Below are 27,200 nucleotides of genomic sequence, written 5' to 3' on the forward strand. Positions count from 1 at the left end.
ATATTAAAGGGAAATGTTGTGCAGTAAGTTATGCACACTGATGTGATGGATCCCAGTGTCAATGCACGCCAAGACATCAATCTAAACAAAAGCCAGTGCAGAGTTTCCAGAGTTTGCTCAATTTGAAATGTGGCCACTCAATGTATAATTAAAGTGCAGAACTCCACTACACAGCAGCCAGTATTTTTGTTAGGTTCAATACTGAGCAAGTCGGTGTCCTGGTTCTTCGCCAGGCTACATTTCAGCATATTTTGCATTTCGATAGCAAGTAATAACCATGACATCAAATAATGAGCTTATTCCTATTTTCAGATTAATTTTGACGGTAAAATGCATTCATTTTGTTCCATTTATTCTGTCAGTTAGTTAGAAGAAACTATAGGCTAGTCATGGACAACTTGCTTTATTATTTTCTATACTCTTTTTGATGAGCTGTTTATTACATTTGAGCAGTAGACACACATATAGTAAAATAGAATGAGGCACATGTTAACTACAGGAGATTGACGTTTAGATTGTTCTGCGCGTTGCTGCGCGACTGCCATTCAGGAGTAACAAACTAGGTATTGAAGCAATTCCTGTTTTGAGCCCTTGTGCGCATAGGTGTTGTCTATGCACTTGTTTCCGGGGTGTTTTGAGGCCCCTGGCTTAGGTGATGAAGGATGCGGACCTCTCGGTAGCAGCAGGGGAGGAGAGGTCAGGGGAGAAAGGGACATTTTGGGAAAAGGGGGGCAACTAAACAACGAAACAAGCGAGAGCTAGGGGATTAACCTCAGGTGAATTTGGTATAGGTGGGAGCCGGGGGTGGAAGGGTGGAGACTGCGGTTTCTGCTTGAGGCACTATGCCTGCCTCCTGCAGGCGAGCGGGGCAGGCTTAAGGCAAGGCTTTAGTCGGTTTGTGAGTTTCAGAGTTTCCTCGTACACCAGTTCCCAAAACTGAGGCCCATATTTATACTTTTATAGCGCCGCATTTGCACTGCTTTTTGACACAAAACCGGGCAAACGTACAAAATATAATGACGCAAATGCGGTGCTAAAAAAGTATAAATATGGGCCTGAGTGAGCACGGTATCCCAGGTCGACGTAATAGGAGGTTTAAAGTCTCTGGGCTTTCTCTTAATGTAGGGCGACGCTCTCGGCTTCTCTCCAACGGAGGTGTGCCTTGTGCCACTGGGAGAGGGTTAGGGGTTTATTGTCTCTCCAATGCAACCTGAGGGTCATTTTGGCTAGCAAGAGGGCCAGTTTTAGGAATTGTGCTCCTACTTTGTGGTTTTTCCCACGCTTGTAAATTCCCAAGCGGATGTGAGCATGTATTGAGAGTGATAAGCTCAGTAACTGTGGCTAGGGTATCGTGTATAGTGCGCCAGTAGTGATTTAGGGAGGGGCAGGACCATAGCATGTGTTGAAAGTCATCTGAGATAGACTGAAATCTAGGGCACGTGGGGTGTGCCTTAGGAAATATATCATTCATTTTGGACAGTGTGAGGTAGGCCCTGTGAAGTATCATGCCTTGTATGTTTTTGTACTGCGCGCTACGAAAGATGCTTTGCAGCGATTCTAGAGGTGTATTCCACTCGGAATCGTGTAGGGGCCGTGCAAAGCCTTCTTCCCATGTTTGGCACAAAGGTGTCGATAAGACCCCTACATGTTCCCTGGCAGCTTTATAGAGCCAAGTGATCAGATGGTGTCCGGCACCCATGGTGTACAGACTGAGTATCATGGTGTGGGTAGGAGCCTCTTCCTCTACTGTGTGCCACACGAGTCGAGCTAACAGCTGCCTGTGGAGAAGGAACTGGCCTTGAGGGATATTTTAATCTTTTTGAAGCTGGTCAAAAGAAAGCAATTGGTGGCCCTGAAAGAGAGTAACCCCTGTGTCTACGGATTTGTTGTGCCAAGGGAAGAGGTCTTCTGCCGTAAAGGGCCTGGGGAATTTTGGCAGTCCTTGTAGGGGTATCATGGGGCATGGGGGTGTAACTGGGCGTCAGTTCAAAGGTTCGGGAGAAGCACTTTCGGGCCACCCATACATGTAAGGACCAAGAGAGTTGTAGTTTAATAGAGGGCAGAAGGAGCTGGCAAAGGATTCCGGGAGTGGAAGGTTCCACCACCGGTGCTGGTTTCAAACAGATCCTTACCCACAAGACAATGCGAAACCCACTGAAGGTGGGCCCCAAGGTAGTAGGGCTCAAAGGAGGGGGTGCCCGAACCTCTGTGACCTACTGGCAGTTGTAGCTTGCTATACAATGCCGCTGGTTGTACCGGAGCAATTCCCACAGCATTGAGTCGAGGTCCTGAAAGAAATGTTGGGGAGGGTAGAATGGCATTACTAAAACAAATGGCAACTGGGTAAGGACGATCATCTTCGAGAGAGCAATGTTGCCTGTAAGGGCAAGGGGTAGGCGCTTTCAGAATTGGGTCTTGAACTTTAGAACTGTGAGCACCAGTTTCAGGTTGCCCTCAAACAGATCAGTTGCTAGTGGTATAGGTGTACCCCTATGTAACGATATGTTGTCCCTGACCAGGCTAGAGTTACATCGCTGTGTACAACTTGCTTTAAAAGTAATTTTTGTACTTGCATTTTAGCTTTGCTGTGACAGAAAGGGACTGTTTGAGTTGATAAATCCTAGGCGAAAACAAAAAATGAGAAAGAATCTGGTAATGAATATAAGTGTTAAGTTTATGGTTGGATCGACTTTTATGTAAATTTGTTATGGAGGAATTGATTTAGTGGTGAACTATTTTATATATTGCCATGTTGATGTAGTGGTTCGAGTGTAGTTATAGGCTGCAAAAGTGGTCCTCGGTCTAGTTATGTACAGCAGATATAACCCGTGCTCTTGAGCAAAGTGTCTGCTGATGCTGTTGTGTACCCTTTGTGCTACTTGTGTAATATTATTGCATTGAGCACACATATTGTGCACCTATTCATAAAACAAGAATATAGACTTAATTAACGTACCAGTAAATTTTTTCAATTCAGTCCACACTCTTTGCTAATGCGTAATTGTGGTGTTATGATTGGAAATCGGCCATTGCTTAGCTGTAGCACTATCTCTGAAACTTCATTACTCGGGCATATTTTCACAGACACCTCATTGCTTCAACATTTCTTTACTGCATAACACCATAAACATGATCTGAAACTATTTGAACAATTTAAATAAATAAGATATATGGTCTAAAGTACCCTATTGCCATATATTAGAAGGATATTGCAAGGCACCAAGGAATTCCATGACCATATAGAGGAACAAGGCTGAGGTTGCATTCTTTTTAAAGGTCATAAAGCTTTAAATTGACTTGCAATATTCTAAACGTACCCCAGAGAGTATTTTATTCTTTATAATACAGGGTTCACTATTACCGCTTCCCACAAACTACTTATATTGTTAGTGCCTTGCTCTTTCATTTAAAAAAGATGGTATAGTTGGAGACATGAAGAATAGTGGCATAATCTGTCGGGCAAAATGAAACATACCTAAAAGCAGTTAGTAATCTGTTGCAGAAAAATATATTACAATAAGTTTAATGTATGTCAGATTTAAATAATGCTGTAGCTCAGAATGTGTAGAAACATGCAGAGAGACCCCGTCTTTCTTGTAATGATGTGCAAAAAATAAACATGTTGCCACAAATATTGTCTTTCTCCTGATTACTACTCATTTTGGAAAAATAAATCCGAAGGAAAAGCTATTTTCAATTTTCGTTGTTTAAAGTGCCGCTGTTATTATGCTCGGTGACCCTCCTTCCACTCTGGCTCTTGGCTCAGACAGCAGGCACTATGATTTAACAACTCTAATGTAATAAACTCATTACAGTTATGCAGCTATGTTATTACATTATCACCGGTGTCACAACTCGAGAGTAATAAGGAAATGAGATAAGGGCTTTTTAATAGGGGTTGTAGGCTCCCAGGTATTATACCAGGAATTCTAAAGCTGCTTGTGTGAGGAATGCTAAGCTGGTTCCCGTTTTGTGTACCACAGTACCGTCTCCTCCAGTATCAATGCTTTGGCGGCAGTGACAGTCGAGGATCTCATCAAACCATATTCCAGATCTCTCAGTGAACAGCAGCTGTCTTGGATTTCCAAAGGGACAAGTAAGTTTGTGACTCATATGTCGCGCTTTTATCTGCGTTCTCATCCATCCACTCGTCCTGTTTTTGTCCATGTCGACATTTATTGTTGTCTGTTGCTGTCTAGGTCTGGGGTACGGGGCAGTGTGCATCGCCATGGCGGCTTTGGCTTCACTCATGGGCGGACTATTACAGGTGAGTGTAAAATTGTGCATTTAGGTTTTTTGCCATAAGTGGATGGCAAGATAACTTCCAGTCAATATGAGCGCTTTTCAGCTGGTGAAAGACTTCTCGCCCACCACAATCGTGTTTTATAGCGGGTCTCACACAATATTCACATTGTGATTAGATCGAGTCTATTGTATATAATAGGTTCGATTTTACCAAATATCCGCGTGGGTAGATTTTAAATTTCTAGAATATGTGGTACGTTTATTTGTTCCAAACGAAACAAACACAAATGGTGGCGTGCCTTGTTTTCGAGGATTCTATTGCTTTCCAAAATAAAAAAGATACTTGAAACAAATTATGTGAGCCACCTAGTCAAATTTAGTCTGTTTTGTACAGTACCTACTCACCGCTAGAGCCCTTGACATTGACAGCTGATGATTACCCGTTATCCAATTCATATTCCTTAGAAGGATGAAGAGCAGTGTAGACATAATGGGATTGGAACTGCTGACCACGTGCCAAACACAAGCCGCTATAGTAGATACATTGCTCCACAGAATCAAGATGTCTCCATAATGTCACTAGGGGATGCTAGGACATTCCATATGGTGACATGGACGCCTTACTGCATTTAAGCACAGTACTGCTGGAACTGCATCAGAGGGTGCTGGCTATTTCATAGGTGACATGGATGCTTTACACCACTGAACCAAAATGTTATTGTTACTCCACCAGGGAGTACTGGGGTATTCCTTCTGGTGAGATGGAGACTTTACTCCACTGAACCGCAATGCCTTTAACTTCACTAGAGGGTGCTGGGACATTCCACTTGGTGACATAGATAATTTACTCCACTTAACCATTACGTTACCATAACGTCACCAGAGAGTACTGGGGCATTCCTTAGGGTGATGTGGATGCTTTACTCCCTTTAACCACAATGTTACAGAAGCTTCACTTGCGGGTGCTGGGACATTAAGGTGACCTGGAAGGTTTACTCCAGTGAAGCCAGGATGCTACTGTAACTTCACCACAGGGTTCTGCAACCTTCCTTACGGTGACATGGTGGCACCTCTGCACATTATGTTCCAAGATGCACAGGTTCAGAAACAGTAGCTGCCCAACTAGGACTGTGTGGATTACTGTGGTCAGATGGCTGCACCGACACTTCAGGGTGGCCAATAAAAAGTAGACTAGGGTTCGAGGATACACAAAGCAGGCATGAGTGACGTTTTGGTTGAATTCGATGCTATTTCTGGTTGGAATTAACATGAAAAATCTGTTTTGCACATGCTGGTCATTTGTGCTGTAACATGATGAACTTCTCTGGCGTAGCTCAGCGCCCAGCGCCTGTTTCATGCGCCTGCAGTGCGTAAAGTGAATCAATTTAATCTGATATCTCCGAGTTTGTGCTTTATTTTCAGATAGCGTAGACAATATAGGTCAACATCATAGCCCGCTAGGTAGGATTCTATGCGCTGTGCATGTGCGTTAATATTATAGGTGATGTTCCGGACGTGGGCAGACACTTGCTGGATTTTAACCCTAAAATAATTCTGCGGAAGATTTGGCTGTATTTTACAAATTTACCCTACATGCTGGCAATAAAGTGCTGCTGTAACACATTTCGGAACACCGTTCCTTGGGTGACGTATTATGTTTTGTACACAGTTGTGCTGATATGTACTCACACTGGATACAGAGCAATAATGTGCTGTTTCCTCCTTCAGGCGGCGCTCTCGATTTTCGGCATGGTCGGAGGACCTCTACTGGGACTTTTCTCCCTGGGCATTTTGTTCCCTTGTGCAACACCAATAGTAAGTACAAGTATGCCTGCCAGATCAGCATCAAATGTAGTTCATAAGAAAGGAAATCTACATTTATAAGGTTTCATGAATAATGTTCTTTTAACACAAGGATACATTGGCAATGGTTAGTTTTCTTTTGCTTCACTTAATTGTAAGGACAAATAACATATAACATAGGTTTAATGTCGGTGGGAATTGATATATGGCCCATGTAAAACCATCAGCATAAATCAGGGCCATTGTTAAGTGCACTGGTTTGTAGAGTAAAAAATTCCTACCCAGGCGAATGCACTCCTCTATGATTGGGCACTCAGGCTCTCATTATGACTTTTGCACAAATACTTTACACGTTGCCTTTTTTTAGACAAGCCTGACTGCTCTGTGCCAAGCTCCCAGAGGGTGAGCACAGGCTATCGTTTGGTGTGTATCTGACTTTCCCTGACTAGATTTGTGGTCTCTAATTGGACTGGGGCATACCCCTGCCAACTAGAGACCCCATTTCTAAAAACATTGTAATAAATCAATCGATAGATTATGAATCCATCCCTCGCCATACAGCAACATATCAGTTTCCATTCTTTGGCTTTTCTGTTACACATTATTTTTATCGTATGAGTTATTGTAATTAGGTTGACTTCAACTCGCAAAAGTCATAAGACTGTCAAGCGAAAACGAAGGGCTGGGGACATGGGTCCACATCTTAAAAGTAAAAAAAATGCTACTCCGACTTTTGGAGCATATCTTTTTCTGCTTGAGGACTTGTAAGTAACACATTTATACTTCTGTACTTTAAAGTGGGGTACTAAAGTGCTACTGCATTTTAATGATCTTCCTTTTTACTCAAGCGTGAAATATATGTTAATTTGATGAAACCCCAAATCCTGTACCTCAAACAGTTTTGGGGATACCCACTTCTTATTTGACCCAGAATACATTCACTCCTGCCATTGACAAGAGTACACTTAGAAACGAATTCAGGATATTTCTTGTGCATATACATCAAACTCGGGAATGCAAAAACATCTGTGAATCGAACCTATTGTGTTCTGCTGACATGCAGTAATCAGTCAATCTTAAGAGCCTTATGGGGAGCTGATTAATCGGCTTGTGGGGCACCTCCTCCTGGAAATCAGTTCCAGCTGCTTTGTGTCCTAAATTTTAAAATGCCATCTTAATCTCTAGTACATTAGTGCCATACGAGTGCCACTTCTCTTTCTGTCAGCAACATTCGCCGTCTCCGCTCCTGGACGTTCCCTAGACAATGTAATTATGTCTGGGAATTGTAGTCTTTGTTCTTCGAACCATTGGAAGACATTCATCTAGTAAGAATGATTTGAATCAGAAATGCTCAAGGATGAACACATGATTAACTGCTGCCTGAAGCAAAGTGGTAAGTAAGTTGGTACTGACTCTCCTCGACATTCTGCATTACTTAGGATTCCTCAAGTGGTTCTTGTGCATCAATGCATACAGATTTAGGGCCCAATTTATATCTTGGCGGTAAGGATACTCTGTTGCAATGGTGATGGGGTATCCCTACCGCCAAGACAGTAGTCTTCCTCCCCGTATTATAAATGCGGGTGGACCATTGGTGTAATAATGGCGGAGGTTTCTCCATCTCCACCATGGTTAGACCACTCAGACGGCCCAACAGAGTAAGGACCGTCAGTGAATTGTCTATATGTCCATTCGCCTATTGGAGATAGGCTGACACATAGGTGCGTTTTAGTATCCATTACTGCCAGGCAAACCCTGGCATGAGGGAGAGTAAAAAATAAATAATGCCCCCCTCGTCACTGGAGAAAACTCCCATGGTTAGGGGGGATTATCTTTTTTATTTTCAAACGAAAATCTCATATTTGGATTTAAAAAAAAAAATGAAACAGGAAAACAGTTTGATGCAAGACTCCCTCCCGCTGATGGAGTCCTGCACCAAACACAAAAATGCATTGACAGGAATCACCATAACAACGGTTCCCACCAGTGCTATATAAATGGCCGACTCCACGGCATTCCAAAGTCAAGTAATATAATCTAGATTTAATAGGTAAAACAATAGATGTCTCAAGTTCCATGCCAATAAATAATAACAAGCATTGGAAAAGTCCGTAGGGCTCTCCAATGAAACCTATTGGCTTTGGTAATGTTTTTTTTTCTCTAGATCGGCACCATGCTTGCGTGCATACATGGATGTGGAAGGATTATGTGACAGTTTTTCTTAAAGAAGAACACAAATCATTCAAGGATAGCTTCTGCATTTGTATGCGCAGTCACAGGGACCGCCTTTCAAAGATGTATTTTCTTTTTCAAGAATCATTGCAATTTGGCTTCAGTGCTTGCAAATGTAGTGGCCATATTTGAAAAACATTTCTTCAACTGAATGAAAAATCATGCAAAAATGACTGTCGTGCTCATGCATCCAGTTGTGGCGGCCATTTTTTACTTTATTTTTAATTTTCCTTTCTAAGGTGGTGGATGACTATCTCCGAACAGTAAATTTAAAAAAGAAAGAAAAATATGCTGCAGTACAGGGCTAAAAAACGAGAAGCCTTGCAGCAGTGTAAAGCTACTAGGTCCTCGCCTAATTAAAAAAATAATTATTATAAAGAGTGATTGTGGAGAGGAGTGAGGTGCAATAGACGGAAAAAGAGTGTCCTGGTAGCATTGCTCATCTGCCTTACACTTGCACAAGTGATATTAAAGCAACTGACAGAAAAAATAATAATGAAGCAGGTGGGGAGGAGTAGGGTAGCAATGGACGAATGAGAGCAGAAGGCGAGAGCACAATGTGATACACTCATCCTAGAGCACTGAAGCAAAAATGAAATAATAGTCTCTTCACATCAGCAGTGGAAGGATACAGGTTTTCTATCATAATTGATGTAAAGTAGCCATGCTCTAGGGGGCAGGACAAGCCCAAAAATAGAAAAAAAACACAAGGAGCAGGGAACTCAGACAGACAAGAAAGTGAGGCAGTCATGACCAAGGGTGTGATCCAAAATTCACACTGTATATTGTAGACAATAGGTCTTTGACCACATACATCTAAAGGTGTGGAGGTCGAGACTTAGAAAGGGGAGAGCAAGGGTTAGAACATTCTGGACAAAAGTTAGCAAGTGAAAATTATTCATGACATAAACGCTTCTCATTCATCTAAGTAAATGAGACACCCATTCAAAGGGAAAGCAATCAGATCTCACCTGAAGATATGCAGTGCTACCTGAATGAGATCATTGCAGATAATGTTTTCTTGTCCCTCAATAAATTGTATATATATTTCAGTGTTGTTGAGGTAACTTTGTTGTGTAGTGTACTGAAGCACTTACTTTGCCAGTTTGACAGTGGTGGCTCATCAACAGTTGTGTTTTGGCTGTAGGGTGCCACCTGGAGCCACCACCCAGTGCCCTTGACTTCCAACCACATTGCGGTTTATTTCACTTAGCAGTGTTTTTATCAACTCTCCCTGTGCACTGGTTAACTCTTGAAGAGCCTTTGCAAGCCACCATCCTCACCATACCAGGAAGAGGTGCTCCCATAGAATATGAGATACTACATTTATTTATTTTAATTTATCATTACTATAATACATTCTCTTTGTTTTCAGGGCTCAATCATAGGTCTCCTTTCCGGGTTCAGTATTTCCTTATGGGTCGGTATCGGATCTCAGATTTATCCTCCTCTTCCAGACAGAAGTTTGCCTTTAGATCTTACAACTGCTGGGTGCAACTTTACCATCAACAGCAACTGGACCTTAACAACGGATATGCCTGCCATAACAACGTTTACAACAACCGCAGACTTGGACAGGTGAGAAATGTGTCTTCTGCTCACCAGGAAGCAGACAGAACAACTAAGAGTAAGGATGATAAGGTGAAAATTAGAGAAGCAAGTATTAAAGGGAAAGGAGTGAGTGAAGTAGGGGAATGGAGATGAAGACCTAAATGGAAAGTTATATATGTGTGGGAGGAGTCAAAGATGCTTTGGAATATTGAAATGGTCTATGCATACCCCACATTACAAAAAACATTTAAAAATAAATGGCCTCGTGTTGGGCTATAAAGCAATGCCCCCACCAAAGGTGTTTGGCCCTTATATGACTCCCACCCTTTTGTGAAGTACTACAACCAGAAGAAGGACCCCACCTGCCCACCCCAACCACTTTTCTTATATCATTTGCTAAAAAAAAAATCCCCTTTCCTATTCTCCAAATGAGTCACACTATGTATGCATATATGTATACAGTGCAAAATTAGCTGAAAGCTAGCCACGTGCTCTAGATGGTCAATGGCAAAAAGTTAGTCAATGTGTGATTGAAGGGTTAGATGGTTTCAAAAAGTGACTGTGGGCTGCTACTGCATCATGATGTAGTGTTCTTTACAGATATGTGTCTCAAGCTATTTCCTAAATTGGAGCAGGGTTGTTCAGTCAACAAAGATACATGGAAGTTGTTTGAGATCCTGAATGCACAGATGGAGAAAGCCTGTTGGCTTGATTATTGCACTTCATCCACATTCTGATGGGGTCTTGGCTGAAGATGGGCTAAGAGCCATCGGAGGTGGTGACCTTGTCAGCCAGATAGGCAAAGGTGCCAGCCAAAATGATTTACACGTTACAGTTATTTTTTTTGTCTGAAAGACAGTTTTTGACTACAAGATTTGATTTTTGGAGGAGCATATAATAAAAAAAAGAACTAAAATGAATATTCGCAAAGTGGAAGGTTTATCTCAATTTCTCTACATTTTATAATAAACGATATAGCCAGCTGGTGTTGTTGTCTTCATTGTGAACAAAGAGAGAGGATTCATGGTCTCCTGTAGTCTGAGAGTCTTGTGCACCCTAATCGTTCTGTAGCATTGAACAGATGTCAATCAATCAATCAATCAATCACATTTATATTTAGATGTCGGCTGTTTGCACACGACCTGTATATGTATGCTACATTTACGTTTTTAGTTTTATACTGTTAGCGTTCAGTAGAAGAATGTTCCCAATGTACGTGGGTTCTAATAAGAGGACTGTGGAAGAGATAAGGGACGCCTGAAGTCGCGTTTTCTATTTATTTAGTAGTAGCAGTGTAACTATCTGAAATACTGCACACAGAAACAAATGGGTTGTATGTGAGGACAATTTTAGAATTTTAGGAGGATGATTTTCAGAGGTTTGATTGAATTGTGGTTTGTGTGTTACAGCAACAACGACAATACGTTCAAACATTATAGTTTTATCTTTGCATCTTTAGACAGCAGTATGCTTGGTAAGAGGACCACAGGTATTTGAAAGGGATGGACTGAATATATCAGAGACTGAAAGCTGCAGAAGAAACGATTTACTGCTTATCCCTGGTCACCAGTTAACAGTGGTTGATTTTGAAATTTAGGTAGCTTGTAAAAATATTTTTATTTTTTGTAATGATTTTATGAAAGAAATGCTCACACGACTCAATACGTCGAGAACAAAGTGGGCTTTCCTGGGCCACTTCATGTTTCAGGACAAATATATTAATTGCCCACGTGTTTACTTATCCCCTCGAATTTTGTAAATATGTTATAAGAGCTCTGGAACCAAAACTTTCCTGTCATGTTTATTATTTGATTGACAACAAAATGTAGATGTAGTTCGTATTTAAAAATGTAGAGACCATTATTTAAGCACTCTGACTGTCTTCATTTGGCCGTTTATGAGATCGCTGATAAAAAAAATACACATAGGGCTCCTCACACTGAAGAGAAGAATATACAAATGTACTTCAAAAAGAGACTTCGGGGGATAACACAGTGGAATTCGTCGTGATTCCTCTGGTTCTAGACAAAGATTCGTTTAATCAGTTTTACACCACACATTAAACACCCTTATCTGGACCTTGGATGCCCTCTTCATTCGGACTCCCAGTTTCAAATTAATACTTTTAATAAAGTTGAATTTCTATTTGCATGTAGAAACCAGCAAGTCCATGAAACGTAAGCTGAATCTTACAACACATTTTAGATGATTTGGAATCTTCTTGGTTTAGCTTTGTGCATCTATGTGGACAGCAGTTATAGATGCTGACGTGCTCCCTCTTTGTGTTCCAGACCTGCTCTGGCTGATAACTGGTACTCATTGTCCTATCTGTACTTCAGCACTATTGGGACCCTGGTGGCAATACTTGTGGGCGTCATTGCCAGCCTTCTTACAGGTATGTTACGTCTGTCTGATTGTCCATTTAATAGAAATCCAGAGACATTTGATTTGTACCTACAGTGTTGTTTGCCAATACATTTGGGTGCCTCAATACTTTCTGCTGCATGCCCAGCTCAGCAATAAAGTGAAGCAATGGTCCCTTTGGGGGAAGTGTAAGCCTCCACTTCCTTGGCAAATATACATAACCGTCACTAGATTGGTATTAATGGGAACAGAATCAAATGTATTTACTGTACAAAAAAATCAAAAATACGTGTGCATATATGTATATTTAAGAATACATTGCATCACATTAAGGAGCTCCAAAGAAGTGCGATGCATTGGAAGTGAATAAGCGAACCAAAGTGCGCAAACACTATAGACAAAACGTATGTACAAAACTAGTGGCTGATCTGGATCAATCAATCAATCAATCAGAGAACTTATTAAGCGCACTATGTACCCGTCAGGGTTTCGAGGCGCTGAGGGGGGGGGGGGGAGGGAGCTGCTAGCGTTCGAAGAGCCAAGTCTTGAGGAGTCTCCTGAAGGTGAGGAGGTCCTGGGTCTGGCGTAGCGAGGTGGGGAGAGAGTTCCAGGTCTTGGCGGCGAGGAAAGAGAAGGATCTGCCGCCAGAGGTCTTGCGCTGGATTCGGGGGACGATGACGAGGGCGAGGTTGGCAGAGCGGAGTTGACGTGTGGGGACGTAAAAGTTGAGTCTGGTGTTCAGGTAAGTGGTCCGGTGTCGTGTAGAGCCTTGTGAGCGTGGATGAGGAGTTTGAAGGTGATCCTTTTTTCCACGGGGAGCCAGTGGAGGTCTTTCAGGTGGGGGGAGATGTGGCATCGGCGGGGTATGTCGAGGATCAGGCGGGCGGATGCGTTCTGGATGCGCTGGAGTCGTTTGATGTCTTTTGTTGGGATGCCTGTGTAGAGTGCGTTGCCGTAGTCAAGTCTGCTACTGACGAGGGCTTGAGTTACCGTCTTTCTGGTTCCTATTGGAATCCACTTGAAGATTCTGCGGAGCATTCGGAGGGTGTTGTAACAGGAAGAGGAGACGGCGTTGACCTGTTTGGACATGGTGAGAGCGGAGTCGAGGATGAATCCGAGGTTTCTTGCGTGGTTGGCTGGGGTGGGTGGGGGTCCGAGTGCAGTGGGCCACCAGGAGTCGTTCCAGGCCGAGGGGGAGCGTCCGAGGATGAGGACTTCCGTCTTGTCGGAGTTGAGCTTCAGGCGGCTGTTGTTCATCCACTCGGCGATGGATTTTAGTCCCTCGTGGAGGTTGGTTTTGGCGGTGAGAGGGTCTTTGGTCAGGGAAAGGACGAGCTGGGTGTCGTCGGCGTAGGAGATGATGCTGAGGTTGTGTTGACGGGCCACTTTTGCAAGGGGGGCCATGTAGACGTTGAACAACGTTGGACTGAGAGAGGAGCCTTGGGGGACGCCGCAGATGAGGTTGGTGGCTTTGGAGCGGAAGGGGGAGAGCCGGACTCTCTGGGTTCTGTCGGAGAGGAAGGATGAGATCCAGTTGAGGGCTTTGTCTTGGATGCCGGCTTCATGGAGACGGGCCAGTAGGGTGCGGTGGCAGACTGTGTCGAAGGCGGCTGATAGGTCGAGGAGGATGAGGGCTGAGGTTTCGCCGTTGTCTATTTGTTGTCTGATGTCATCAGTGGCGGCGAGGAGTGCGGTCTCGGTACTGTGGTTTCGTCTGAATCCAGATTGAGAGGGGTCTAGGATGGAGTTGGCTTCTAGGAAGTGGGCGAGCTGTGCGTTGGCGATCTTCTCGATGACTTTCGCTGGAAAAGGGAGGAGAGAGATCGGTCGGAAGTTTTTGAGATCGTTGGGGTCAGCCTTGGGTTTCTTGAGGAGGGGTTGGATTTCTGCGTGCTTCCAGCTGTCCGGGAAGGTGGTGGTGTTGAAGGAGAGGTTGATGATCTTGCGGAGTATGGGGGCGATGGTGGCGTCGGCTTTGTTGAATGCGTGATGTGGGCATGGGTCCGTGGGAGAGCCTGAGTGGATGGAATTCATGGTTGTTAGGGTTTCGGCGTCGTCCACTTGGGTCCAGGCGGTGAGGCGGCAGGCGTGGGCGTCGTCGTCAGGGGTGGGGTCTGGCGGAGGAGCGGTGTTGAAACTGTCGTGGATGGCTGCGATTTTCTGGTGGAAGAAGGTGGAGAGGTCGTCGAAGAGTTTCTGGGAGGGTGGGACGTCGTTGATGTTGGCGTTAGGGTTGGAGAGTTCCTTCACGTTGCCGAAGAGTTCTTTGCAATCGTGGGCGTTGTTGTTGAGGCGTTCAGTGAAATGGGCCCGCTTGGCGAGTCGGATCCGTTGGTGGTGATCACGGTTGGCGTCTTTGAGGGTGGCAAGGTTGTCGGGAGTGCGCTCGAGGATCCATTTCTTCTTGAGCTTCTGGCAGGTGCATTTTGAGGTGGTCAGTTCTTCTGTGAACCAGGTTGTTTTTTTCTTTCCTTGGTTGGTGGTGGGTTTCTTGAGTGGAGCTAAGGTGTTGGCGCAGTCGAGGATCCATTGATGGAGGTTGATGGCGGCGGCACTCGGGTCGTTGGAGTCGGGTGGTGGGTGTTTGACGAGGGAGCTGGTTAGTTGGTCTTTGGTGACTTTTCCCCAGCAGCGGTGAGGTGGTAGAGGGATGCGGTGGTGTTCGGTGTTTTTCTTGAAGGTAAAGTGGACACAGTGATGGTCGGTCCAGTGGAGTTCGGAGGTGTGGCTGAAAGAGATGTGGTTGCTTGAGGTGAAGAGGGGGTCAAGCGTGTGACCGGCGATGTGGGTGGGAGTGTTGACCAGTTGGTGGAGTCCGAAGTTGTGGAGGTTGGTGGTCAGTGAAGCGGTGTTGGCGTCATTGTTGTTTTCAAGGTGGAAGTTTAGATCTCCCAGGAGGATGTAGTCTGGAGAGGCGAGGGCGTGGGTGCTTACGAGGTCGGAGATGGTGTCGCTGAAAGGGGGTCTTGGTCCTGGAGGGCGGTATATGAGGGTTCCTCTGAGGGTCGTGTTGGGGTCCGTGTGGATCTGGAAGTGGAGGTGTTCGGCTGTCTTGAGAGTGTCGTCCGTGTGGGTGTGGATCTTGAGGGTGGATTTGTGGGCGATGGCTATTCCTCCGCCGATTCCGTTGGCTCGATCTCTTCTGGTGATCTTGTATCCGTCCGGTATGGCGATAGCGATGTCAGGGGCCGAAGAGTCGTTCCACCAGGTTTCGGTCAGGAAGGCCACGTCTGGGGCGGTGGTGTCGAGCAAGTCCCAGAGCTCGATGGCGTGTTTTCGTGCGGAGCGTGTGTTGAGGAGGATGCAGTGCAGGTGGTTAGTGTTGTTTGTTGCTGGCTTCGTTGTTCTGTTGCAGGAGAAGTTGCAGGTGCGGCAGGAAAAAGGTCCTTTGGTGTGCTTCGGGGTGGCCAGGAAGCACTCTATGGAGGGGCCAGGGTTGAGGGCGAGGAGATCGCTGGCAGAGTATCGGAAGTAGGAGTTGCGGGGGGCGTGAGGACCAGGGGGGTGGCGCTGGGCGCGGTCCAGGCGCGGACGGGCGCAGACGGGCTTGCCTCTGGCGCGGACGCGCAGCGCCAGCCATTAAGAAGGGAGGGGGGAGTGAGGAGCAGCTGGGAGGCGGGAGGGAGCGGCGAATGGGGGCGCGAGGGGGGCGGGGCCGCAGGGAGGCAGCGGCAGGGAGCGGAGAGCAAGGGGGAGCGCCCAAGGGGCGAAAAACAACTTAAACAAGGCACAAGAAAGTCGGGCACAAAATCGGAAAAACAGTCACAAAATACAGTATTGGCACAAACTACAATCGGGGCACAGCAATCGGAGGGGCACAACGGGGGCAGAAGCGCAAGAGGCGAGGCGCAGAAGAAAACAGAAACCTCTTACAGGACGGCGGAATACACGGCACAACGGCTCAAGAGAGCCTCGAACACGCTAGCAGCAGTGTGGGCGGGGGTCAGAGGCAGGAGACAGCAGGTTGGTGCTGCGGACGCGGGGGCGAGCTCTAGACCTAAAACAGGTCAGAGGTCGCTCACTCGCGACGCGCAGCGCCAGCCATTAAGAAGGGAGGGGGAGGGAGGAGCAGCTGGGAGGCGGGAGGCGGGAGGCGGGAGGGTGCGGCGAATGGGGGCGCGAGGGGGGCGGGGCCACAGGGAGGCAGCGGCAGGGAGCGGAGAGCAAGGGGGAGCGCCCAAGGGGCGAAAGACAACTTAAACAAGGCACAAGAAAGTCAGGCACAAAATCAGAAAAACAGTCACAAAATACAGTATTGGCACAAACTACAATCGGGGCACAGCAATCAGAGGGGCACAACGGGGGCAGACGCGCAAGAGGCGAGGCACAGAAGAAAACAGAAACCACTTACAGGACGGCGGAATACACGGCACAACGGCTCAAGAGAGCCTCGAACACGCTAGCAGCAGCGTGGGCGGGGGTCAGAGGCAGGAGACAGCAGGTTGGTGCTGCGGACGCGGGGGGCGAGCTCTAGACCTAAAACAGGTCAGAGTTCGCTCACTCGCGACGCGCAGCGCCAGCCATTAAGAAGGGAGGGGGGAGGGAGGAGCAGCTGGGAGGCGGGAGGCGGGAGGCGGGAGGGAGCGGCGAAGGGGGGCGTGAGGGGGGCGGGGCCGCAGGGAGGCAGCGGCAGGGAGCGGAGAGCAAGGGGGAGCGCCCAAGGGGCGAAAAACAACTTAAACAAGGCACAAGAAAGTCGGGCACAAAATCGGAAAAACAGTCACAAAATACAGTATTGGCACAAACTACAATCGGGGCACAGCAATCAGAGGGGCACAACGGGGGCAGACGCGCAAGAGGCGAGGCGCAGAAGAAAACAGAAACCACTTACAGGACGGCGGAATACACGGCACAACGGCTCAAGAGAGCCTCGAACACGCTAGCAGCAGCGTGGGCGGGGGTCAGAGGCAGGAGACAGCAGGTTGGTGCTGCGGACGCGGGGGGCGAGCTCTAGACCTAAAACAGGTCAGAGGTCGCTCACTCGCGACGCGCAGCGCCAGCTATTAAGAAGGGAGGGGGGAGGGAGGAGCAGCTGGGAGGCGGGAGGCAGGAGGGAGCGGCGAATGGGGGCGCGAGGGGGGCGGGGCCGCAGGGAGGCAGCGGCAGGGAGCGGAGAGCAAGGGGGAGCGCCCAAGGGGCGAAAAACAACTTAAACAAGGCACAAGAAAGTCGGGCACAAAATCGGAAAAACAGTCACAAAATACAGTATTGGCACAAACTACAATCGGGGCACAGCAATCAGAGGGGCACAATGGGGGCAGACGCGCAAGAGGTGAGGCGCAGAAGAAAACAGAAACCACTTACAGGACGGCGGAATACACGGCACAATGGCTCAAGAGAGCCTCGAACACGCTAGCAGCAGCGTGGGCGGGGGTCAGAGGCAGGAGACAGCAGGTTGGTGCTGCGGACGCGGGGTCGAGCTCTAGACCTAAAACAGGATGTGAATTTCCTTAACACAACTATATCCTATATTGCTCGTCTTCGCAGTGTATACGGAGTTATGCAGGAGAAACAGCTTCTGAATTGCCTGAGTTACAAAAAGGTTCTCTTGACTGTGAAACTTGTTTGGTGTGCCTTCTCGGCTCATGTTATGAGTAAAACCTATAGTTTTTGCTGATAATTTGAGGTTCATAGAATGAATCTGGTCCACAGCTTTATAGCAATGCCTTTATGATACCATATAATTATGATGCTTATTTTGTGTGTCTTTTTCAGGGGGGCTGAAGCAAAAGGTAAACCCTGACTTTCTCTTAACCAAGAAGGACTTCAGCTACATTTATGACTTCATTTCATACTGCAGAGGCAGCAAAGTAAGTGGAACCATCCCAATGATTTTAGTAACATCTACATTTACAAAGGCACATGATACACTGATCTCTAAAAATGAAATCCTAGTGAAATCAAGGCCTCACCATATTGAGTGCTGTCAGGCATATGTATGTGAACAGCCTAGTGTTGCGAGTTAGGGTTGCAACCATTCAAGAAAAAAAGAATAGTCTTTGTCTGAGGTCAACAAACTTTCCTAAAAATAGCGATGTAAGTGAAGAGCTGCCCCCTTCTAAAATACTGTAAACTGACATGATTAAGGTGAAGCTCACTCAAAACTTTTATCACTTCCTCAATAGTATGGGCCATATGTATGAACACTTTTTGCCATAGACACAGAATTGGTAAAAACCTTTGCTACATCTGGCCCTATGTCTTTAAAAGTGCTTTTCGAATTCTATAGTTAAAGACTGGTAGGATACAGCACAATGATCTATATCATTTTGGGATTATAGTATTTGGTTGATTATTAGGTGGTAAAGGGTGCTGTTGCAGCGAGTTCCATGCAAAGCAGAGTAGGTGCAATGTAGGGTACCAAAGGGTTCAGTAATCAGTGCAGTGATCTCCAAAGAACCGAAAAGTGAACCAGTAGAGCCTCTGGGGGGTAAGGTTTGATTTACAAACATTTATGCAGTGGTAAGGAACAGCTACCAGTATTGCAGCAGAAGCAGCTCACCGGAGCCCACTGGTGTGAGAAACCTACTATATCATTTACTTCAGCAATTGACTCTGGCCATGGGTGTCTCTGTCCATAATACAATGGAGCTTTCATTTTCCTTGCTTGCATTAGGGACCTTGGGAACTTTACCACATTAGTGAGAAGGAGTGAAAAAATTTAGAAATGACCCAACAATGTTCTGACATGTTTTGGAATGTGCTGGCTAGCATTCATAGCAGCATAATGCAAATTCATGTATTTAGGGACAGAAATCCAGGGACCAAAACATAATGTAAGTGGAGGCTTTGAAGGCCAAGAACCAGGAACGTCTGGGACGTTGAAGATGATCATATTTGGTGTGCTGACTATTGATGCACAGTATACCAAGGATGCAGACCAGTTATGGGGATTCTGGCATGTGTACGTAACCAATAATAAATAAATAGATTACATTTCACCACCAGAACTTATTTTTCAAAATTGTGTTGGTCCTTCTCCATCAGGCCAAATACATAATAAGGTCAACCAGGAGATTGGCTATCAAAATGCTGTATGACGTAATCTTTCATTATTTCCTTATTTCAGGAATTAAAGGATGCACGCATTAGGATAAGGGGAGTGTTTATGAAGCTCCAAATTCCTCCAAAATATGTGTACAATAATAATATACATATATGTATGTATATATATATAGATATAATAAAACTGGTAAGGGAAATGAGATAGAGGACGTAGGGAAACATTAGAAGTAACAAAAGAAGATAATCCATTAATTTTGAGTCAATTAAGTATAATCATGTTGCATAACAAAATACAAGTAGAAAAAGCTTTTCAGTATAATTGACGTAGTCAAGGTGGCTTTAGAATTACACTTTCCCAATTAGTTTGCACTGCCACATTTTACCATATTTAATGGGCTGTGATATTTCAAGGTGTTGAAAGTAATGAAGAGCATTTGCTGTATTTGTTTCTATTCCGTGCATATTGCAGATTGTTTTTCTGTCATTTAACAATACATTTTATGACCCTTAAAACTATATGTTAAGTAGGTCGAAAGATCAAATAACCTGCCTGTGAATTTTTTAAGTTTTGTGTTCGAACAACCTACATCAAAGATGACTTAAAGTCAACATAAGAGACAGGGCTCTTTAGAACAAACCTAGTTTAAAAAATCACATAATTTAGGCTAGTCACAAAATATACGTCTTTAAGAACCAAAGTCTCTTTGATAATGCTACCAACATCTGAAGAACTAAGATCTCACATAAAGCCGTGTCCACGCAGGTTTCTCAAAGAAAAAAGTATAAAAAATGTTAAGACATTGGTGTCTGTAGAAAAATTTAGTAAATATATTCCTTTTACTCATTAAATAAATCTATATTTTCGGCCAAATGCCTCTTCCTACTTTTTCTCAACACATATAAGGTTTGTACTTCAGCGTGAAGAAACAGTTATGCCTTCGAAGGAGATGTTTCTGATTTCATGTAAAAACCCATGAAACTCAAGGTGAAACCCAAGGTGGTAGTGCGTGGCTTAAAACAAACCACAGCTGTGGACTTGATTAATTAATGCTTCCTCTTTTTAACTCTCTTCAGGAGGAGAAAGTGAAGGTTTTGAATTGGAACCCTTACCCCGTCAAGGAAAATGGGACTGACAACCCAGCCTTCAGCAGCTTTGAGATGGACATTACGGAACAGACTCCGACGGCCAATGGCGTCAACAAATGAATGATGGGTCTCCCCACAGCAGCTATGGAGGGCGCTATTGGATGCTTCACTTCAAGGTGCCCGAATCAGATGGCTTCCTGTGACATGTGGTTGTACTTCTCATCATGGTGCTTCTTCGTGGGCGTTAGTACACCTGCTACCTTACAAGTCTGGAGTCCAAAGGAAAAGACCCCAGTATTAAATATTGACACTCATTTTTCTTTCCAGTGATTAAGATTTCATTGTTATCATAGGTATGCATTTAAACAGCAATGTTGGTGTAGCATACCTGGCGAGGATTGGACATGTTATTAAGGCACTCTCCCTTTCTTAAGATTTTGCACACAATATATATAATATACGGTTCCACAGCGCGTTTGAGGAGCTCCGGAGAACTATAAAGGCACTGATGATCGTGCCACAGTCCTACACACTGAACACTTGCATTAGAGTGCTAAGCGCTGGAGACATGCCAAAGCTCATACCCCTCTTTTCAAATGTGTGCTTTTCACCTCAGCGGGCTCTGAGAGGGGTCATGAGGCTGGTCTGTTGCACTGCTGAGGAAATTACCCGTGGTCGTGTAAAGCTTTTGTAATTACTCCTTTCAGGACTCATTACCTGAAACAGGGTGCGGACTAACACTTCATAGAGAAGGAGGAGCAAATATCCATCTTTGGCAACAGTGCCATGGGACGACGAGATAGCTGAAACCAAGGGGTGAATGAAAATGCAGATTGACAGCAAAAATGTCCCTCAATAGTGTCAATACAGACTACAGTGGCACAGAAACAGCATCTGTTTAACTTTTTTTAAATCCCATCTAAGTGGTTAGAGGTGCACAACTGGAAGGACTCCAGTTCCTTCTTCAATATCCTTGTGACCTTTTAGCTTTCTGTTCCCTGCTCTTTTCTACGTCCTCATAGGTCTCTAAGCTAATAAACGAACACTTTTGGAAGTGTTGCATTATAGATTTGACTATATGATCTGCTCAACAGTCCTTTCACAACCAAGGCTTTTCTTGTTGGAAGTAGCACCCCATTTTTCCAAAATTCTTATTACTTACAGCGGTGGAACGTATTTTACGAGTATGTGGATTTAAAAAAAGGCCGTTTCTGTGTTAGTGCTAGTAACACTTAGCCCAGCATGTCTGCTTTAAATGTTGGAGTGCCTTTCTTATTAAAGTTTGACAACATGATTTATACTCTATAACAGTATTTTCCACAGTTGCAAATTCTGTTTTTTATTTTATTTTTTAAACATGTTGTATTTTTCATTGAAATCATATTTTGATACATATCGTACTTTTGTGTGTTATAAGAATAAATACATGTCTGGTTTCATTTTGTAAATTTATGTACACTGAATTTTATGAAGATTTCAAATACACATGAATTATCCGAGGATTTTACGTGCGCAGTGCAAAGGGCAAAATTAATTTAGTTGATTGCCCACCGCAAAATAGGCTATTTTTTTTTTAACGCTGATCTGCCTTCGGATGTTCCTCGTTGTCCCCTGCTGGCGGTGCAGTAAATCCTTATTTATCGTTGACATTGTACACACACGGGTGAATCGCTTTGCCACAAAAAATGTAAGTCAGGATGGATTACAATCATTTAAACCGTATACACAAACAGGTTTATTTTTTAAATAATCTATTTGTTCCCTTTGCACTTGCCTGGCCAAACCACTGAGACATAACAATATTCCAGGAAAAAAGACATGAACAATCCTAGTTCGTACCAAGACTCACACCACAGCCCCGATGAGTGGCTAAAGGACCCTTGGGGCCCACCAGCAAAGAACATCAGAATACGACCTCAAACATGGTCCTGCAGGCCATCACGGCCTCCCGCGAGGCGCTCGAACTAAAAATAAACACTGCCGCAGCCGATGTAGGCCTTCTGAGAGACGATTACAGGCGCTTAGCCTAGAGAGTTAGGACAGCAGAGAGGTCCCTTGACACAATCGCTCCTGAACTGACAACTGTTACAAACCCGATGTCTCAAGTAGAGGTCAGAGTCAAAGAACTGGAGCCAAGGGCAGAAGATTTGAAAAACAGGCAAGGTCTCCCTGAGAGAACTGCAGGGCCCAGTAAAGACATGGTTGCATATCTAGAGAGGTGGCTCCGAGAAGAGGTGGTCCCGGAAGGACTGTCTCTGTGTTATGCCCTGGAGTGTGTCCACTGAGTACTCGCATGTCCATCCCTTCCTGGAGCAGCCCCAAGACCAGTAGTAGTGAAGCTGTTATACTACTGAGATAGGGACCATATCTTGGCTCAAGCCCGGAAAAGAAGGGACATCCTGGTAGAAAATCACAGAGTTATTGTTGTAACCATACAATGTATGTGTATACTCGTTATTTATTTATACTAACCTGTTTTATAGATATTAATTTAGGTAAATTGTTGAAACATCTAATTCAGTGTATAATATATATTTCACATATAAATACTAACTTAAAGCATTAGTGGTATAGTCCAACAGCTCCTAAGAGTGTTGGGCATTGGAATGCCCTGGAGCTTGCCTTAGAATGTTGGTGAAGGACTGTTCATTGTGGAGTTGGTGAGGCGATGTGCGAGGAGCTTGTTGATTAAACTGGATATCTCAACACAACTGTGCCTGGTTCCTTGATTACTTATGCAGTACTAACCTGTGGAACATAACATCTTTGTTGGCGACGAGGATGGGATACCTGTGCAGGGGGCAGTGAGACTCCTCACCCCTGAGTACTTTCATCGTCTCTGTGGGATCCCCAGGAACTCCAGTGAGGTGTTGGATGCTCGTTTTTCCGAGCTCACCGTGTTGAAGGCTGGCGGTGCAGTAACCGTTTTCCGTCCTGAAGGAGGCACTTCATGTTCGTGAGTGTTTTTGTACTGAAGGTACGTCCCGGCGCTAAGGGAAGTGCGGCGACTCTAGTCCCAGAGGTGCAGCGAAGAGAAGCCTTGTCGGGTGGGCGGACCCGGCTCACTTTGCGGTGTCGCGCATCGGCGTGGCGTTGAGTGAAGGAGGTGCGACCCCTGGCATATGGGCGTTGCTCCTCGATTTAAACAGTGTGATGCGGGAAGGTGGAGCCCGGCGCCGCCCCTCAGTGTAACTGGCATCGGCGTGTGGAAGGCGGAGACCTGCATTCCTGGCATCGTATTTTCTGGCGTAGCGTTACCAGGAAGGAGCTGGTAACCAGGGGTAACGTGGAGCGTTTAGAGACCCAGGGCACACAACACGTCGTGGAAATTATACCACACGGCTGTACTAGCGTTGAGTGAGTACGAGTACACGTTTCAGACGTGCTGGGAAGGATTTTGTGAGAAGCTACAGGTATTTTTGTTTGTTGCAGCAAGTGAGAAGGAGTTTCTTCAGTAAGGTTCCTTTCCCTATATGTTGACTAGTGACTATTAGCATTATATGAGACAAAAATTCTGAAAAAAAAAAAAAAAGAAGAATAACAACAGTAGACACTATTAAGTTTAGTGTAGAGGTATTCAAATATTTTTAAATTTCAGACTTATCTTGGAATTCAGTGACAGCTTACCAAATGGCGGCAACTGGCATGTCACAGCCTCCACCATTTTTGAACGAAATTGGTGAACCAGTCCTACCCTGGAAGGAGTGGGAGAAATTGTTTGAATCCTACTTAATTGCAATTGGTGGGGAAAAATTCTCGGCGTTAAGAAAGCAGCATATTCTTCTACACAATTTAGGGGTACATGGACGAAAAGTGTATGAAAGTTTAACAGACCCTGATGATGTAGTGGAAGGTGAAGGGGATGGCCTGAATGATTATGAGAGAACGGTCAGAAAATTAGAAAATCATTTTGGCAACAAAGTCAATGTAGTCCTCGAGAGACATACATTTTTTAGTAGAACACAAAGTAAGGATGAAAAAATAGCCAGTTACATTGCGTGTTTGAGGGGAATGGCTAACACATGTGAGTTTGGGAACCTTGAGGATTCCTTAATACGTGACCAGTTAGTAAGATGTACCAATAATATGAAAATTCAGGAGAAGTTATTAGTTCACAATCCTACCTTGAAGGAGGCTGTGGATATAGCAAAAGGAATAGAACATACGGTGGAGTGTATGAAACTAATGAAACATTCCCCGGGGGAAGAAGATGTCAAAGAGGTTAAAGCTTATCCCAAACGAGAGAATAGTGCACCTAACCTAGAAGAAGATTGCAAAATTCACGAAGTGTCCCTCAAGAAAAATGCCCAGAGTAACATGGAGGGGATTAAAAGTAAATGTTTTAGGTGTGGGAACAGCAGACACTTGGCCAACAATCCTATGTGTCCGGCTCGCAACTGTGTATGTCGGAAGTGTGGAGCGAGAGGACATTATGCGAGAGTATGTAAGAATGATAGGGGTGAGAGTATTGAGAAGAAGAACGTACATATTATTGAAGAGACCCAAGATGTAAAGAACAAATTTGTGTTGCAACTGAAAAATTTGAGTGAGAGCGGTAAAGGAGGTACTTTATACCCTACTTGTGTTATCGAACTGGATGGAATATGAGTAAGAGTATTTGCAGACTCCTGTTCTCCATTTACATTTATGGATTATAGCGTATTTGAAAAGAATTTTAAGGATAAGGGGTATAAACTACAACCGGCAGACATTTCTCCTGGAGGGTACAACAATGACCCTATACCTCTGAGGGGTATGTTATGTCTCCAAATAACCTTTAAGGGACGACATACTAAAGGGAAAGTGTACTTCACAGACAAAGGTTCCAACCTTCTAGGGTGGAAACACCAAAGGGATTTAGGAATCAGACTTGACCCCAACAATGACGAACCAGTACTACAAGTAAGTGAATCCAAATGTGTCATGAGTGTTTGTGAGGAATTTCCAGATTTGTTTGGAGACAGATTGGGGTTGCTCAGGGACTATCAACACAAGATAAAGGTGAAGGAGAATGCTATTCCAAAAGTCCATAAGGCCAGATCGATCCCCTACCTAATGCAGGAGTCTCTTAAGCAAGAACTGAACAAACTTGTGGATTTAGGAGTTATAGAACCTATTGAAAGTTCAGTATGGTTGGCCCCCATTGTAGTCACGAGTAAGTCGGGTGGAAGAGGAATCCGTTTATGCGTTGACCTAAGGGACCTCAATGCCAACATATGGGTGGACAGGTTCCCCCTACCCAGGATTAATGAGATGTTGAGCACCATGGGTCCAGCCAAATTCTTCAGCGTAATAGATCTGTCCTCGGCATATCACCAGGTAGAACTTCATCCTTCCTCTCGTTTCCTTACCTCTTTTATCACCCCGTATGGAGCATTCAGGTTCTGAAGAATGCCTTTTGGCTTAGCCTCGGCGGCGGCTGTCTTTCAGCGTATCATGCAGAGCATACTGCAGGGAATAAACCAAGTAATGTGCTTCCAGGACGATATTCTCGTTTATGGTGTTACGGAGAGCGAGCATAATGTTACCTTGCGGAAGGTGGTTATGGCGCTGGAACGTGCTGGCATGACTATCCGTAGAGATAAATGCCAAATTGGAGTGGAGTCAGTTGATTATTTGGGCCATAAAATCACAAAAGATGGGGTGGAACCTAAGTTGGATTTAGTGGTTGCTGTGAAAGAGGCACCTGCACCTACCAACAAGCAGGAACTAAAGTCTTTCCTAGGTTTAGCTGAGTACATGGCCAAGTTTGTGCATAATTTTTCTGAGCTAACGGCTTCCATGAGAGCTTTGTTAAAAAAAAATGTCCCATTTGAATGGAATAGGGAATGTCAGGAAGCTTTCAATGAGGTGAAGGGGGCCATTGTGAAATCTCCCAACCTAGGAAAATTTGATTTCAAAAGAAAACCATGGGTCACTACTGATGCCAGTGGAAAGGGTCTTGGAGCAACCCTTTCCCAAGTGGTAGAGGGACAGGAAAGAATCATAGCATTTGCATCCAGGTCTCTGACAGCTGCAGAGGTGAACTATTCAACCATAGAGAGAGAAACCTTGGCATGTTATTGGGCTATCACTCATTTTAGTTTTTTCCTATGGGGTTTACCCTTCACCATTAGAACCGACCACAAACCCCTCACTAGTGTATTCACTACCAAGGGAAGAGAGCATACCACCCCACGCATTGCAAAGTGGATTTTAGGATTGGAGGGATATCATTTTGGGGTGGAGTATGTTCCTGGAAAAAATAACGTGGTGGCTGACTTCCTATCCAGATCACCGAGGGGAGTTGGAAGGGAGGAAGGAAGTGACGATCTTGAACCTGTACTACACATTGAATTGGCTGGCCTTACCAGAAACGAATGGATAGAGAAAAACTCAAATGATCGTGTACTAGAAATGCTCCGAGAAAAAATAGTCAAAGGGTGGCCAGAGAAAGTTAGATATCTCTAAGAAGAGCTCAAAGGATATTGGGAAGTGAGGTCAGAACTCCACATATTTGAGGACATGGTAATGAGAGGTGAGAGAGTAGTACCTCCAAGTGAGTTGTGGAACAAATTAGTGGGTCTAGTCCATGAAGGGCATCTGGGGAGGAACATTACCAAGAATAGACTTCGTGCATCATATTGGTTCCCCACCATGGATAGGCTGGTGGAGGACGCAGTAAAGGATTGTATCACTTGTGCCCAGAGTGACAAGACAAACGTTACAAGGAGGGCACCGTTGTCACCTATTTCTGTACCACTTAAACTGTGGGACAAACTGGGATTGGACATTTTAGGACCCATATCACAATTAGGTGTCAAAGGCAGGTTCATATTTGTGCTAGTGGACTACCACTCGCACTGGATGATGTTCAAGATAGTGAATCAGGTGACAACCAAGGATGCAATTGATTTCCTATCGGAAGCATTCTT

General features: G+C 44.8%; 1 protein-coding gene across 1 annotated transcript in view; it reads left to right on the forward strand.

The window, feature by feature from the left end:
* The window catches only part of SLC5A8 (solute carrier family 5 member 8), a 97,744-nt gene extending 76,010 nt beyond the window's left edge, over nt 1-21,734 (forward strand). Inside the window, exons 9-15 of the mRNA XM_069229034.1 lie at nt 3,984-4,096; nt 4,200-4,267; nt 5,974-6,060; nt 9,656-9,858; nt 12,123-12,226; nt 17,911-18,005; nt 20,275-21,734. Of these exons, the coding sequence (XP_069085135.1) occupies nt 3,984-4,096; nt 4,200-4,267; nt 5,974-6,060; nt 9,656-9,858; nt 12,123-12,226; nt 17,911-18,005; nt 20,275-20,406 (802 nt within the window). The 3' untranslated portion in view covers nt 20,407-21,734. The remainder of the gene's footprint in view (nt 1-3,983; nt 4,097-4,199; nt 4,268-5,973; nt 6,061-9,655; nt 9,859-12,122; nt 12,227-17,910; nt 18,006-20,274) is intronic.
* The last annotated feature ends 5,466 nt before the right edge of the window (nt 21,735-27,200 follow it).

Source organism: Pleurodeles waltl, chromosome 4_1, assembly GCF_031143425.1.
Source record: "Pleurodeles waltl isolate 20211129_DDA chromosome 4_1, aPleWal1.hap1.20221129, whole genome shotgun sequence".
Taxonomy (NCBI): Eukaryota; Metazoa; Chordata; class Amphibia; order Caudata; family Salamandridae; genus Pleurodeles; species Pleurodeles waltl.